The sequence below is a fragment of the Haliotis rufescens genome, unplaced genomic scaffold (genome assembly GCF_023055435.1).
Source record: "Haliotis rufescens isolate VD_foot unplaced genomic scaffold, xgHalRufe1.0.p SCAF_3, whole genome shotgun sequence".
NCBI lineage: Eukaryota > Metazoa > Mollusca > Gastropoda > Lepetellida > Haliotidae > Haliotis > Haliotis rufescens.
In genome coordinates this window covers 62,579,519-62,596,197 of record NW_025964001.1, presented here as the reverse complement: position 1 = coordinate 62,596,197, position 16,679 = coordinate 62,579,519, and the positions used below count along the sequence as shown (strand labels likewise).

Here is a 16,679-nt window from a genome sequence, read left to right as displayed (position 1 = left end):
ATTTTGAGTCATATTTGTGTACTGAGGTCTTGTGTTCATTTATTCTAATGGGTAGGGGCCTGGATGTTGAACAGTGGAACATCAAGATCCTGGCCAACAATCAGCCAGACTACAAAATCAGAAAACTCCTAGAAGCCATCTACATCAAAAGTATCCAGCTAGCAATGAACAGAGATGTCCATTAGACAATTCACTGGCTCCCAATCATCCCAATCAGCTTCCGTGGTTGCTTACCCTGTCCCATTAGTCATCCACTGGCGCCCAATCATCTTAATCAGCTCTCTGTGTCCATTAATCAATTTACTGTATAAACATTGTTGTTAATAAGTATATATATCTATGTTGTTCAGCACTATCCATCACTTGCTTGATAAAGGTGTTAGGATCTACACTGAATTGTGATAAAGAAGTTGTTCATCCATAGAACTTGTCTTTCTCAACTTTTAACAGTGTTCCAGTCATAACACGGCGTGTCAGCTTAATGTGGGAGGAAAGCCCCAAGTGATGCAGGTCTTAGATGTTTACCACTTCGGTGAAACCCACGAGCAGGTATGGTGCTGACAAACCTAGAACCATAATCGGGGTGAACCAGGATTCGAACCCACAACAATAGGTTTATGGCGTGCCCAAGGGATGCAACTCAGCACAGCGAATCGCGGCGCCTTAGACGACTGTGCAACCCGTGCCCTTTCTTATCCAATGAGATACTGTGCCACAGTTTAACATAGATCTCCACTGAGACACAGCATAATGACAACAAGCCGTCCCATCCCTGTTTATATTTACACAAACATACAACAACATCATCACTGTATGCTAGGCTTTGCTAGCTCAGTTTTATTTACACTTACTAAACATGCTCTTAGCAATGATATCTGCACTCCAATAGCTTGTAAAATGTTTATTTTGATTAGTATGGATCATTGTTCATGCTTTCAGTCACTGGTTTGTGTGGTCCAGACTTGGTTATTTACAGGCCATCCTGATGTAGATGTGTATTGCTGGCTCTGGCACTGAACAACATTCACTCGCTCACTCTACACAGGACACGGTTCTGACTTTCTGACAGTGTCTAGATGAAGGTGGAGACTTCTAGTATACATCTCTATGTGGGAATTTCCGAGCTATAACAGATGATATCTTCCTCTTGATATTGGCATTGACATTGTGCAGGGCCTGGTGCTTCCTGGCGGCAGTCTGCAACAAGAGATGAAGACATAGAGGATATTTCATGAGTTTCATGTTTCCCTCATCAAGTGATGAGGGGGAAAGGAGATATTTTCTTGTGAAAATATCTCCTTTCCCAACCACAAGATGAAACAAACATGATATTTCACGAGATATATGAAATATCCTATTTATTATATATTTTTTGTGTAGGTGTCTTTCAGGAAAATTAAAGTATTTCATTACAAATGTAAAATCTTGAAATGTTGAATCTCCCCAGCCAACACACAGGGACAGTTCATCACCCCTTGTATTTTCGACTTAAAAGTAGTTCCATGTTTGCACAATCTTAAACAGTATAGACAAAATTATTTAGTATTTAGGTAAGTAGGGTCATGATGCATGAAATATAATAATGTGGCAAGGAATGATATCCAGTTATATATGACTGTTTAATAATCTCATACCAACTTTGACTGGAGTAGGTCCGATAGTTTTTCAGATATGGTAGTAAACGTCAGTACCTAAATTAACTTCCAGACTATAGCTGAGAACCTTTTTGTTGACAATTGATGAAATGAGTGTGTATACTGTATATTGAGAATAGATCTTCTGTGACAGAAGTGAATTCTTGTACATGTTACTGTAAATTATATCCTGCACTTCCAACAGTTAGTGAGTGAGTGAGTGAGTTTGGTTTAACACCGCTTTTAACAGTATTCCAGTTATCTCAGCGTGTCAGCTTAATGTGGGAGGAAAGCCCGAAGTGATGCAGGTCTCAGACGTTTACCACCTCGGTGAAACCCACAAGTATTGTCCTGACAAACCTAGAAACATAATGGGGGATTCGAACCCACAATCTTAGGTTTCTGGCGTGCCCAAGGGACGCAACTCTGCACAGTGCATCGCGGCACCTTAGACGACTGGGCCACCCGTGCCCCCTCACTTCCAATAGGTTAATCGTTTATCTATACCAACTAAACCAGCAGACTCAAAAATCTTTTTGTGAAATGCACTAATAAATACCGAGCTAAAAAAGTCATATTAAGGCTAGCCAAGCTAATAGGTAAGCAAAAAAATAAAATAAAATAAAGCCATGAAAGTATTGTGGCCTTATATTAATACAAGGCAAGTAATACCTCAATCTGCCACAGGAGGTCGACCTCCCACTTCTTGGTGATGAAGGTCGTGACTTGTCCCGGAGTGTGTGACCCCACCCGACCCACTCTCCCAGCACGGTGAATGTAGTCCGACACAAACGGGGGGAAGTCAAAGTTGATCACGTGATGCACCTGTAGATGAGGTGAAGTTATTTACTTCATAGGTATCTCCGTATTTCTTTACAAACAGATCATAAGTGTAAACTTTGTTCTCATCAGGTATGTTCTGTAATACTACCAACCCGGTTCTGGGAAACACAGGGACATACAACAAGCATGACATACAGTGTACTCATATGCCCATTGTGTCCAAGGCAAGAAATATTGTACGGTTTTCAAGAGCTACTCCGGAAACAAGCACTACCACTATTTTCAATCTCAGTCAAAGTCATTGCTATTGAAACTCAAAAAAATTTCTTTTTTAAATTCCAAAGTATCAACCAGTTTGCCACTAGACTTATCTATGTTTTAAGTTTGGTGAAGAAATATTGTTCACTTTTCAAGATCTTTACGGAGCACTACTGCCAGTCAAAGTCGTTGCTTTGGAAACTCAAAAATTCTTAAAAAATTCTTAAAAAATTCTTTAAAAATTCCAAACTATCAAAAGGCACCTGATCACCACTAGACCTATCCATGTGCCAAGTTTCATTAAGATATCTCTCACAGTTTTAGAGTTCTGCTCCGTAAACGAAATGTGACGGATGAACCCAGTGTATTACATCACCACTCTGGGGCGGTCGGGTAGCCTAGTGGTTAAAGCGTTTGCTCGACACCCCGAAGACCCGGGTTCGATTCCCGACATGGGTACAATGTGTGAAGCCCATTTCTGGTGTCCCCCGCCGTGATATTGCTGGAATATTGCTAAAAGCGGCGTAAAACCATACTCACTTACTCATCTCCACTGCCAAAATCAGTCCTCTTAACAGTTGAGGTGAGATGAGATGGGGTTCAACATCACATTCACGATTATTACACTTATTTAGCAACATGCATGGACATGAGTCTGTGGCTGCTTGAACTAGTCCAGACTAATGCCTGTGTCATGGTGCCAGCCCACAGATATACCATGCTGCAGTTTCACATGGACACACCATTCAGACACAGAATACTGACTCTGAGTCGACCAGTCCTCGTTATGTCCTCTTAGTGCCGAGCGCCTGGCAGGGTAACATTTGTTTGTTTTGTTTGTTTGTTTAACGCCGCACTCAGCAATAATCAAGCTATATGACGGTGGTCTGTAAATAATCGAGTCTGGACCAGACAATACACTGATTGACATCATGAGCATCAATCCAGGCTATTAGGACACAATGACATGCATCAACCAAGTCAGCGATTCTGACCACCTGATCCCGTTAGTCGCCTCTTACAACAAACATAGTTGCCTCATACGGCAAGCATGGGTTGCTGAAGACCAACTCTACCCCGGATCTTCACAGGTCTGGCGGGGTGAAAAAAGTACCATCTTTAAATGTCTTTTAGTATGACACAGCTTTCCTATCTCCAGCACCCTTGGGGCGCCCCATCCTAAAAATTTCACTGTTCTTTCATGTATTTTTACAAGTTGGCTTGTCTGGCTCAGTCACAAATACAACAGTGAACATACATATCTGCCAGGTGAAAGTCAAATATACGAGAGTCTTCTTGTTCAATAAAATATATCGACGGTTCACTTTACAAAGCGACAATTTAATTGTACATTTGTGCCAAAAATGTTGATTGGATAATTTTTTATATGTTGTTGATTTCAATTTTATTAGTGGGATGGAGAGCTGCAGAGGGTGACATTACTTACAAAATGAAGAGTGGTGGTATATGGGTCCAGGGTATTTAACTGAAAGGACTTAAAATACACTGGATAAAAGAGGATGACCTCCAACACAGGTGATATTACATCTGCTTATATACCAGTATGTTTCACTTCGGTCTACTTATATGTGACATTCTTATTATCACCAGTCCTTCATAATGGGATTAGAATTGGCTCCTAGCATCCCTTGGCTGAGGTAAGAGCCCGTATAATTAGAAATTGGGAGGAAATCTGGAAGAACTACTTTTCTTCCAAAAACTTAGGCTATACAAAATAATAGTCTTGGTTCTCACGCACCACCCGCATCATCACAAAGTTTGCTGCACGTTTCGTTTTTATTTCCATTTTTAAAAAAACAAAAAATCCTTAAATATTCCATTTCCAATGGTAGTCAAGTACTGTATTCCAGTAATTTATTCATTAAGGAATACATTTATGTAAGGAGCCTTTTCCCAGGTTGATTGTACACAACTGCTTATTTGGTCACACAACTGTTTATTTGGTCACATACTAGTTTGAACACCCCACCACCACCAAATAAAAAAAACACCGCCCACCTGCACTATATTTTAAAAAGCCATTGCCTGAAAACCAATTCTTTTATTTTTTTAAGCCTTTTATACATAAACTACTTGTCAAAACTAAGCTGTGGACAAGATGAAGTTAACTCTTTATATCAACCAATGGTCTCCATGCAACATTGGCCACTAGTTGGAAGCCTGAGTCTGGCAAAATGTTTGCCCACTATGTCTCCTAGCAGCCTATACCTTGACACAAAAATCTCTAAAATTGTTGTCAACAGACAAGTTCAGGCTGGTTGACTGACCTTGTGACACAGACTGATGGACTCTGACCACTACTTGATGACCCTTGAAGATCCGGGATAGGATAGGTCTTCAGCAACCAATGCTTGCTGTAAAAGGCAACTATGCTTGTCGTAAAAGGCTATTAACGGGATCGGGTGGTCAGGCTCGCTGACTTGGTTGATACATGTCATCGGTCCCAACTGCGTGGATCGATACTCATGATGTCAATCACTGGATTGTCTGGTCCGTTAAACAACAAACCAACCAAAACCAACTTGATTATCTACGGTTATTACTACGGTGAGATCACATCAACAGTGAGTTTACCCTGAGTAAGTCTAGACCCCTGGAGGCGATGTCTGTTGCCACCATGACATCCGTCTCTCCGCTCTGGAACCGGCTGAACAAACTGGACCGCCTCTGTAACAGATTGATACACATACAGTTGAGAGGATATAAACACCATGAGGTTCGTGTAGTCATCTTGGCTTGACGACAATTCAGTAAGAATCACCTCATAAAATCTGTACTATTTCTGCTGGCGTTTGTGTATTTGTTGTTCATCGCAATATTTGACTTATATGATGAAGGTCTGTAAGTAATCAAATCTGGACCAGTCAATCCATTGACTGACATCATGAGCATCGATCTATGCATTTGGGATACGATGACATGCATCCACCAAATCAATGAGCCTGACCACCTGATCCCTGAGTCGCCGCTTATGACTAGCAAGGGTTGCTGGAGACCAGTTCAAGCCCACAAAAACATTCCATCACACTTGGCTCAAACTTCCACCATACTGTCATCATACATGAATCCCCCACCCATCCCCCTGGCAGTGAACATTGATATCACATCAGGCACCCGTGAAGATCCGGGGTAGAATAGGTCTTCAGCAACCCATGCTTGCTGTAAAAGGCGACTATGCTTGTTGTAAGAGGCGACGAACGGGGTCGGGTAGGTCAGGCTCTATGACTTGGTTGAAGCATGTCATCGATACCAATTGCGTGGATCGATGCACATGATATCAATCACTGGACTGTCTGGTCCAGACTTGATTATTTACACACCGCCGTCATGTAGCTGGAATATTGCTGAGTACGGCGTAAAACAACAAACCAACCAACCAACCAAATCACATCAGGCAAATTTTTAAAAGAACAGAAGATACAGTTGTTTCTTTATACACTGAATATGTGTATTTCAATATTCCCTGTAGGGCTATGCATAGATGGGAATGACCTTTCAACTCATCATTTATTTAAAGGAATGGGGAGCTACGAGGATATTCTCTGACTTGAAACGCATCCCCTTTTTCAGACTTTGACAAAACATTCTCTTGTGGAAAAGAAGTCTTTGTAGTCAGTATATATTTAAAAATAGTTAATTTCTCACTGTTCTGTCATGTTTGTTTGTTGTTTAATGCCGCACTCAGCAGTATTCCAGCTACCATGACATGCATCAACCAAGTCAGCGAGCCTGACCACCCAATCCTGTTAGTCGCCTCTTACGACAAGCATAGTCGCGTTTTACGGCAAGCATGGGTTGCTGAAGACCTATTCTACCCGGATCTTCTCAGGTCGTTCTGTCATGTGTCGCCAGAGCTGAGTTTGACTGTGACACATCCTCAATCATTCAATTTGCTATAGTTAACATATATCCCCTTAAATTATTATCGTGAGTAAGCCAGTTTTTGTAGTCAGCTTACTTTACGTGAGCTATAAACAAGTAGGAACTTGGCCACACATGAACCTCACTGACAGTTTCAACCAGATGAAGCACCCATAAAATCTCCCAAAATTCACAAATTGCTGATGAGTTTGCTGATCTTCATGAACAATTGTGCTCATGCCAGGGATGTTTGTTTGACGTAGTCTAAGAAGGAAGATGCAATGTAATTTCTCCATTGCATCAGTCGTGATGCAGACAATTCAATCTTTCAAAATCAATAACTTGCACGATAACATCAGAATATCAAAATTTGACACAAATCCCATGACAGAAAAATCAAACTGATATCTGGTTTGTTTTTTGCTGAAAAACCCAATGTCTTAACACAGAACAGCCCCCTTGCAAGCTCTCACTGGAAACAGAACTAAGTTTCAACACTTGCCTAGTGGAGCGCTCGTATTTCCTAGATAGTAACAGAGGTCTTATAATAAATGTTCAGTCTGAATGGCTTCGTCATATGGAATTCCCACATCTATCAATGAAAGAAATATTATGTAACAAACTTTCAGGTCAAAGATATGCAGCATAATGCAGTACACATCGTCTTCCTGTTTAATGCTAACTAGTTTAAAAATTTGTCCATGACATAATACAACACTGACTAAATCTAGTTCCGAAATGTCATAGATGCCATTAAACAACAGTGAGTGAGTGAGTATGGTTTTATGCCGCTTTTAGCAATATTCGAGCAATATCACGGCGGGGGACACCAGAAATGGTCTTCACACATTGTACCCATGTCGGGAATCGAACCCGGGTCTTCCGCGTGACGTGTGAATGCTTTAACCACTAGGCTACCCGACTGCCCCCATTAAACAACAAATCTAATCACTTACCACTTGACTTCAGAAATGTATTACTCTCATGTTTTCAGGTCAATTGAATTTTGTTGGAAAAAATATAACACATAATTTATTGCGTACAGTACTGAGTCTAGGAAAGACATGTGAAAAAGTACAATATTATATAGCAGTTGCTTTACTTGTCTACATTAGGGCTGGGATGAGTCCAAATTTACTAGCCGGGTACCTGACCCCCTATTGCCCGACCCTTCCCTCATACCCACTGCAGGTCTCAAGAGTTGGGAACAAGATGTCTGATTAGGAATTTACCGCAGCCCTGGCCCAAACTATTTAGATACATGTATCAAACGATCAGATCATGTGTTCACTGAAGTTGACTGAAGCTTTATCTTTACTCAAACATATACAAGTCAAAGGAATGTGTGCATAGTCAGAAAAATGCAAACATTAGCGACTTGTAGTTTAACCACTGACCTATAGTGAGTTTTTGTCATTAAACACTATATCACGTGACTTTCCACGGGTCCAGGTAGTCCTGTGGGCACCCGGGTCCTACTCGGGAACCACCCAACCCGAGTACCCTCCGTCCCAGCCCTAGTCTACATCAATCTGTTATCCACAAATACAATAAAAAGTATGAGACAACAGATTAACAACTACATAGATGGTAGATAAATACCTGACCCGTCAAGGTCCAGGGTAGTATAGGTCTTCAGGAACCCATGCTTGCCGTAAAAGGCGACTATGCTTGTCATAAGAGGCGACTAACGGGATCGGGTTGTCAGGCTCGCTGACTTGGTTAATGCATGTCATCGTATCCCAATTGCGTGGCTCGATGCTCATGATATTAATCACTGGAATGACTGGTCCAGACACGATTATTTACAGGCCGCCGTCATATAGCTGGAATATTGCTGAGTGTGGCGTTAAACAACAAACCAAACCAAAAGATAAATACCTAAAACAGGATCCAAAAGCAGGATTAGTGGAATGAGGTAATATTCTGACATGAATGACTATCTTGCAAAACTGACCCCCAACAAAACGACGTAGGGAGTCATCATGAACCCCAGTTTAAGACGGAAAACCCGGCTCCTGTTTACCTTCTCCTGTATCACAGCATTCATCAGGACGTTAGACACGGCGTTCTCTCGCAGGAGTTCACTCAGCCAGAAGCAGGTCTCGCTCCTGTTGCTGAAGACGAGGGTTGGCAGGCCCTTCTGTTGGTTTGTGCGGGCCAGCTGCACAACTGTCTCTGTGGAGAGAGTCAGAAGTCAGTGTTACAGTCAGAAGTCACGGTCAGCTCAGAGATGAAGTCAGAAGTTACAGGCAGTCACAGGATTGTACAATCACTGCAGATGTCAGTCACTCAGTATTCTGACCTAAAGGTGCAGGAAAGTCCACAAAGGTCTGAATAATTACCTGCTTTCTGCGAGGGTTTCAGTTTGAGGAAGGTCTGAATAATTACCTGCTTTCTGCGAGGGTTTCAGTTAAAGAAAGGTCTGAATAATTACCTGCTTTCTGCGAGGGTTTCAGTTTGAGGAAGGTCTGAATAATTACCTGCTTTCTGCGAGGGTTTCAGTTAAAGGAAGGTCTGAATAATTACCTGCTTTCTGTGAGGGTTTCAGTTTGAGGAAGGTCTGAATAATTACCTGCTTTCTGCGAGGGTTTCAGTTAGAGGAAGGTCTGAATAATTACCTGCTTTCTGCGAGGGTTTCAGTTAAAGGAAGGTCTGAATAATTACCTGCTTTCTGCGAGGGTTTCAGTTAAAGGAAGGTCTGAATAATTACCTGCTTTCTGTGAGGGTTTCAGTTTGAGGAAGGTCTGAATAATTACCTGCTTTCTGCGAGGGTTTCAGTTAGAGGAAGGTCTGAATAATTACCTGCTTTCTGCGAGGGTTTCAGTTAAAGGAAGGTCTGAATAATTACCTGCTTTCTGCGAGGGTTTCAGTTAAAGGAAGGTCTGAATAATTACCTGCTTTCTGTGAGGGTTTCAGTTTGAGGAAGGTCTGAATAATTACCTGCTTTCTGCGAGGGTTTCAGTTAGAGGAAGGTCTGAATAATTACCTGCTTTCTGCGAGGGTTTCAGTTAAAGGAAGGTCTGAATAATTACCTGCTTTCTGCGAGGGTTTCAGTTAAAGGAAGGTCTGAATAATTACCTGCTTTCTGTGAGGGTTTCAGTCGTAGGAAGGTCTGAATAATTACCTGCTTTCTGCGAGGGTTTCAGTCGTAGGAAGGTCTGAATAATTACCTGCTTTCTGTGAGGGTTTCAGTCGTAGGAAGGTCTGAATAATTACCTGCTTTCTGTGAGGGTTTCAGTCGTAGGAAGGTCTGAATAATTACCTGCTTTCTGTGAGGGTTTCAGTTTGAGGAAGGTCTGAATAATTACCTGCTTTCTGCGAGGGTTTCAGTTAGAGGAAGGTCTGAATAATTACCTGCTTTCTGCGAGGGTTTCAGTTAAAGGAAGGTCTGAATAATTACCTGCTTTCTGCGAGGGTTTCAGTTAAAGGAAGGTCTGAATAATTACCTGCTTTCTGTGAGGGTTTCAGTTTGAGGAAGGTCTGAATAATTACCTGCTTTCTGCGAGGGTTTCAGTTTGAGGAAGGTCTGAATAATTACCTGCTTTCTGCGAGGGTTTCAGTTAAAGGAAGGTCTGAATAATTACCTGCTTTCTGTGAGGGTTTCAGTTTGAGGAAGGTCTGAATAATTACCTGCTTTCTGCGAGGGTTTCAGTTAGAGGAAGGTCTGAATAATTACCTGCTTTCTGCGAGGGTTTCAGTTAAAGGAAGGTCTGAATAATTACCTGCTTTCTGCGAGGGTTTCAGTTAAAGGAAGGTCTGAATAATTACCTGCTTTCTGTGAGGGTTTCAGTTTGAGGAAGGTCTGAATAATTACCTGCTTTCTGCGAGGGTTTCAGTTAGAGGAAGGTCTGAATAATTACCTGCTTTCTGCGAGGGTTTCAGTTAAAGGAAGGTCTGAATAATTACCTGCTTTCTGCGAGGGTTTCAGTTAAAGGAAGGTCTGAATAATTACCTGCTTTCTGTGAGGGTTTCAGTCGTAGGAAGGTCTGAATAATTACCTGCTTTCTGCGAGGGTTTCAGTCGTAGGAAGGTCTGAATAATTACCTGCTTTCTGTGAGGGTTTCAGTCGTAGGAAGGTCTGAATAATTACCTGCTTTCTGTGAGGGTTTCAGTCGTAGGAAGGTCTGAGGCACGTGAGGCATGAGGTGGTGGACGTGATCTGATGTCACTCTGTGAAGACTGTCGACCTGGTTGGGAGAAGCATGAACCATGTACCCAGTAGAACTGACACAAGAACCATTTACTCAGTAGAACTGACAAAAGAACCACCTACCCAGTAGAACTGACACAAGAACCATTTACTCAGTAGAACTGACACAAGAACCACCTACCCAGTAGAACTGACACAAGAACCACCTACCCAGTAGAACTGACACAAGAACCACCGACCCAGTAGAACTGACACAAGAACCACCGACCCAGTAGAACTGACACAAGAACCATTTACCCAGTAGAACTGACACAAGAACCACCGACCCAGTAGAACTGACACAAGAACCATTTACCCAGTAGAACTGACACAAGAACCACCTACCCAGTAGAACTGACACAAGAACCACCTACCCAGTAGAACTGACACAAGAACCACCTACCCAGTAGAACTGACACAAGAACCATTTACCCAGTAGAACTGACACAAGAACCATTTACCCAGTAGAACTGACACAAGAACCACCTACCCAGTAGAACTGACATGCCTCTAGACTAGAGGTCACAAGCCCCAAAGTCATGCATTTAGCTGAAAAGCAGTCACACAATTGTGTCTGCTTTCAACAAGATTTTATGCATGTCAGCAAAAATCCAAGCAACATCAAAGCAGCCTGTAAAAACTAGTGGTTGATAGCATGAATAATGATCCATGCTGACGTGTGGCAGGACAATAGCATAGGACACATCTTTCTCTCACAGGACACCACTGACTCTCACATAGGACACCACTCACTCTCAAACAGAACACCACTGACTCTCACAGGACACCACTGACTCTCACATAGGACACCACTGACTCTCACACAGGACACCACTGACTCTCACACAGGACACCACTGACTCTCACAGGACACCACTGACTCTCACACAGGACACCACTCTCACTCACACAGGACACAACTGACTCTCACATAGGACAGACACACTACTGACAGTTATTTCCATTTAAAAATAATGGACTCACTGCTATGGTGTCTCCAATCTTCTCCTCCAGGCCTCGGGGGATGGTGGCCCCCACAAGTGTGAACTGTGTCCCATCCATATGTCCAGCTGCTGCGTGACCACTGCTCGCGGTAACCTGGCAACAAGACACATCCTCAACATAATGAAGGCTTGAATTCTTCGGCAGTTTGGGAAGAGAATGGGGACATTCATGGGGTACATTCTAGATCTGGTCTACCCTTACCCTTAGTTTCTGCAGAATAGACAAGACTTCGGAAGAAAAACTATCATCCAGGAGAGAGTCGGCTTCATCCAGAATCACATGCTGTAGGAATCCAGATCTCATTAACCCTGCAAGGAGGACGTTGATCATAATCAGGGCATATAGGAAAATCACACTCACAATCAACAGATTCTAGGTGTTAGGGATCGCAACCCATTACCCTGGGTACCGAATCAGCGTTCCACACTGCTTAGGAGCAATGCGTGAGGCAAGGGCGTTTATTGACTATAGAAATATAGCTTTCGACCTTGCCGAACGAGGCTTGAATTTCTAAGCTTAATCGTAGAGCCACCAGTGGCTATTACCAGTTATGTCCCAAAAGGTAACTCTGGAATTCCAGCTAGTTCAGCAAGGGTGGACACTGGACATTTTTGGTGAGTAAACACGCTTGCCTCTTGAAGATGTAATTAATCAAACTGGGTCAGGTACACCTCCTTGGAATTATGACTCACAATCAAACAGTCCTACACTGTAACCAAATCTTCAATCAGCTTCATCAACAAGCCTGCTGGAGGCCTAAACTGCTCTCAATCTCAATAAAATCAGATCCTAGTTCTACCGCTAAACAAAGATCTAAGGACATCACATTACAGGTCATGTCAGACCGACCTTCCGCGAACTTTGACCGACCAATGGAATGACTGACAAGAAGTCAACATTTGCCAATCAGAAGGCTGTTTAATCGAGGTTAACGGCACAAGTTTCAAGTTGGTGACTACGCTTCAAAACATATTTTGACATATACTCCATTAAAAAATCAAAAACTGAACAAAAGAACATTCTGGAATGGCTAATAGATGGTCTGGATTGTATCAATACAGACATAAAGCCCATTACTGTCGTTCGGATTACCCGGTATGTCTTTTTATCCCGAGGTTGCGTGATCAAAAATCACATTCCAATTGTCACTTTCATGATCTGATAAGAGACGCTCTGATTGGTCATATGAATGGTCGGTCTGATGTGACCCGTAATGGGATGTCCTCAGATCTTTGTTTAGCGGTAGAACTAGCATCTGATTTTATTGAGATTGAGAGGAGTTAAGGCCTCCAGCAAGCTTGTTGATGAAGCTGATTGAAGATTTGGTTACTAAGATCTGATTTTAATGAGATTGAAACTGCTGCCAAGTCTAGATGATAGACAGACAATTCCCAGATAAACATCTTACACAGAGCGCCGGTTCAGGTGAGCTACAAAATCTGATATTCAGAACTGCTGTATTAATCTAACATTGACGAAAACGTTGGCCATAGATCTGTTGAACTTGGATGCTGTCATTGATGGACCATGTCGACAACTTGGATGCTGTCATTGATGGACCATGTGGACAACTTGGATGCTGTCATTGATGGACCATGTGGACAACTTGGATGTTGTCATTGATGGACCATGTGGACATCTTGGATGCTGTCATTGATGGACCATGTGGACAACTTGGATGCTGTCATTGATGGACCATGTCGACAACTTGGATGCTGTCATTGATGGACCATGTGGACAACTTGGATGCTGTCATTGATGGACCATGTGGACAACTTGGATGCTGTCATTGATGGACCATGTCGACAACTTGGATGTTGTCATTGATGGACCATGTCGACAACTTGGATGCTGTCATTGATGGACCATGTGGACAACTTGGATGCTGTCATTGATGGACCATGTCGACAACTTGGATGCTGTCATTGATGGACCATGTGGACAACTTGGATGCTGTCATTGATGGACCATGTGGACAACTTGGATGCTGTCATTGATGGACCATGTGGACAACTTGGATGTTGTCATTGATGGACCATGTGGACAACTTGGATGCTGTCATTGATGGACCATGTGGACAACTTGGATGCTGTCATTGATGGACCATGTCGACAACTTGGATGTTGTCATTGATGGACCATGTCGACAACTTGGATGCTGTCATTGATGGACCATGTGGACAACTTGGATGCTGTCATTGATGGACCATGTCGACAACTTGGATGCTGTCATTGATGGACCATGTCCACATCTTACCTGCACCCAGGAACTTCCGTAGAACACCTGGTGTTGCCATCAAGATATCCATGTTGGCCTTTTCACCCCAAGCCAATCGATGCTGGAATAAAGGAACTTAACATTTTTATCAATCACTTGCACTTTTTTTAATACATGCTGATGGGGATCCCAGAAAATATATAGAGCCCTGAACAAGGATATACATGTTTAACTGTTTTTTTCTCTCTAATTGCTTTAAATACGAACATTTTTTTTGTCATTACATACCTTTTATATTCTTAGCTTTTAAGGATTAAGCAAGTATTTGAAAATATACAATCATGTGTCACCATAGCCGAGGTCAACCATTAGATGTCCTCAAATCAAATAATAGGTCGTAGATCCCTGCTAACGACAAAATTTGAAATAATTCACTTGTCTTAACATGAGTGAGTGAGTGAGTTGGGTTTTACGCCGCTTTTAACAGTATTCCAGTTATATCACGGCGTGTCAGCTTAATGTGGGAGGAAAGCTCGAAGTGATGCAGGTCTCAGACGTTTACCACTTCGGTGAAACCCACGAGCACGGGTATGGTGCTGACAAACCTAGAAACATAATCGGGGAGAACCGGGATTCGAACCCACAATCATAGGTTTCTGGCATGCCCAAGGGACGCAACTCTGCACAGCGAAACGCGGCGCCTTAGACGACTGGGCCACCCGTGCCCCCTGTCTTAACATGAAAAAAATTAGTTCTGGCCATTCCAGGTGTAAATGAATTGAAATGCTGGTTCAGGTTAAAGTGTAACTGACAAACAACTCTCCATTTCTGAAAAATTATTGAGTGTTTCAACAATAGAATGACATCACAGAAGAGAATGTTTTGTCAAAGCGTAAAAGTTGGGATGTGTTTTAAGTTGGGGAATATCCTCGTAACTCTCCATATTGCATACCTCAGTTCTACACCCTCCACATGTTGCATATCTCAGTTCCACATATTGCATAACTCAGTTCCACATTTACATAATTCAGTTCCACATATTGCATAACTCAGTTCCACATATTGCATAAATCAGTTCCACATTTACATAACTCAGTTCCACATATTGCATAACTCAGTTCCACATATTGCATACCTCAGTTCTAAAGCCTCCACATATTACATGTCTCAATTCAAAACCTACCACATATTGCATTTCTCAGTTCCACATATTGCATACTTTAGTTCCAAACCCTCCACATATTGCATACCTTAGTTCCACGCCCTCCACATATTGCCTACCTTAGTTCCACGTCCTCCACATATTGCATAAGGCTGTATATCGGTGTATTCACACAATCTTTGGCAGACATCCTATAAATAGAACAATACATAAAAGAAAACGTTTTTACTATTAACCTTAAATAAATCAACAATTATATATTATTAGTAAAATCTAAATATTTTTTCCATTTGCATACTTATCCTGCATTTAATTACTCCTTAATGCATTCACTGCTTACATTACAACAACAACAACAACAAGAGTTTGCCACTAACGTGGCTATATCCCCCACCCCTGTTGCAGAATTTATGACATAATTAAATCTAAACAAACCCTAACCTTTTTTAACCAAGGTGGAACTTGTCATAGAAATTGTAAAAAAAAGGCACCAGTTCAGCATGTACCTGACAAACCTGCAAAGTTTGATGAAATAATATTGAACGGGTTATGAGTTATGCTCCGGAAACGAACCCTCCCCTCACAGAACCTAAGTCCATCTTGTTGCCATGGAAACATAAAAAATATAAATTTCTAAAATTTCTAAATAGCAAAAGGCACCAGTTCAGCATGTACCTGACAGACTTGCCAAGTTTGATGAAAAAATATTAAACGGTTTCTGAGTAAGGCTCCGGAAATGAAACGTGAAGGATGGACGGCGACGGAGCCCGTTTCTATATCCCCTGCCAACTTTGTTGGGCGGGGGATAAAAAGACAGCAGTGGTCTTGGGTGAAGAAATATAGTTGTTTCAAAGTTCCACTCCTGCTTTTTGCTTGGACCGTTGCCGCGGTCATGTGAAGTCACCTTCCTCACATCACTGCCTGTTGCCCGAGCTTTTAAAAAAATACTTTTGAGGTTTCTGAAGCCAAAGTGGGGATACATATCAGGATGTGGTCAGTGATTTTGGGATACATATCAGGATGTGGTCGGTGAGTTTGGGAAACATATCAGGATGTGGTCGGTGAGTTTGGGATACATACCAGGATCTGGTCGGTGAGTTTGGGAAACATATCAGGATGTGGTTGGTGAGTTTGGGATACATATCAGGAAGTGGTTGGTGAGTTTGGGATACATATCAGGATGTGGTCGGTGAGTTTGGGATACATATCAGGATGTGGTCGGTGAGTTTGGGATACATATCAGGATGTGGTCGGTGAGTTTGGGATACATATCAGGATGTGGTCGGTGAGTTTGGGATACATACCAGGATCTGGTCGGTGAGTTTGGGATACATATCAGGATGTGGTCGGTGAGTTTGGGATACATACCAGGATGTGGTCGGTGAGTTTGGGATACATATCAGGATGTGGTCGGTGAGTTTGGGATACATATCAGGATGTGGTCGGTGAGTTTGGGATACATATCAGGATGTGGTCGGTGAGTTTGGGATACATACCAGGATCTGGTCGGTGAGTTTGGGATACATATCAGGATGTGGTCGGTGAG

General features: G+C 42.2%; 1 protein-coding gene across 2 annotated transcripts in view; it reads right to left on the bottom strand.

Moving 5' to 3' along the window:
- Positions 1-806: 806 nt before the first annotated feature.
- The window catches only part of LOC124132358 (probable ATP-dependent RNA helicase DDX28), a 37,309-nt gene continuing 21,436 nt past the window's right edge, over positions 807-16,679 (bottom strand). For both annotated transcript variants that reach the window (XM_048403239.1, XM_048403238.1), the window contains exons 7-15: positions 15,253-15,324; positions 14,011-14,092; positions 11,956-12,062; positions 11,734-11,847; positions 10,651-10,747; positions 8,584-8,735; positions 5,271-5,363; positions 2,307-2,459; positions 807-1,197 (exon numbers count right to left, since the gene is read on the bottom strand). In XM_048403239.1, the coding sequence (XP_048259196.1) occupies positions 1,093-1,197; positions 2,307-2,459; positions 5,271-5,363; positions 8,584-8,735; positions 10,651-10,747; positions 11,734-11,847; positions 11,956-12,062; positions 14,011-14,092; positions 15,253-15,324 (975 nt within the window). In that variant the 3' untranslated portion in view covers positions 807-1,092. The remainder of the gene's footprint in view (positions 1,198-2,306; positions 2,460-5,270; positions 5,364-8,583; positions 8,736-10,650; positions 10,748-11,733; positions 11,848-11,955; positions 12,063-14,010; positions 14,093-15,252; positions 15,325-16,679) is intronic.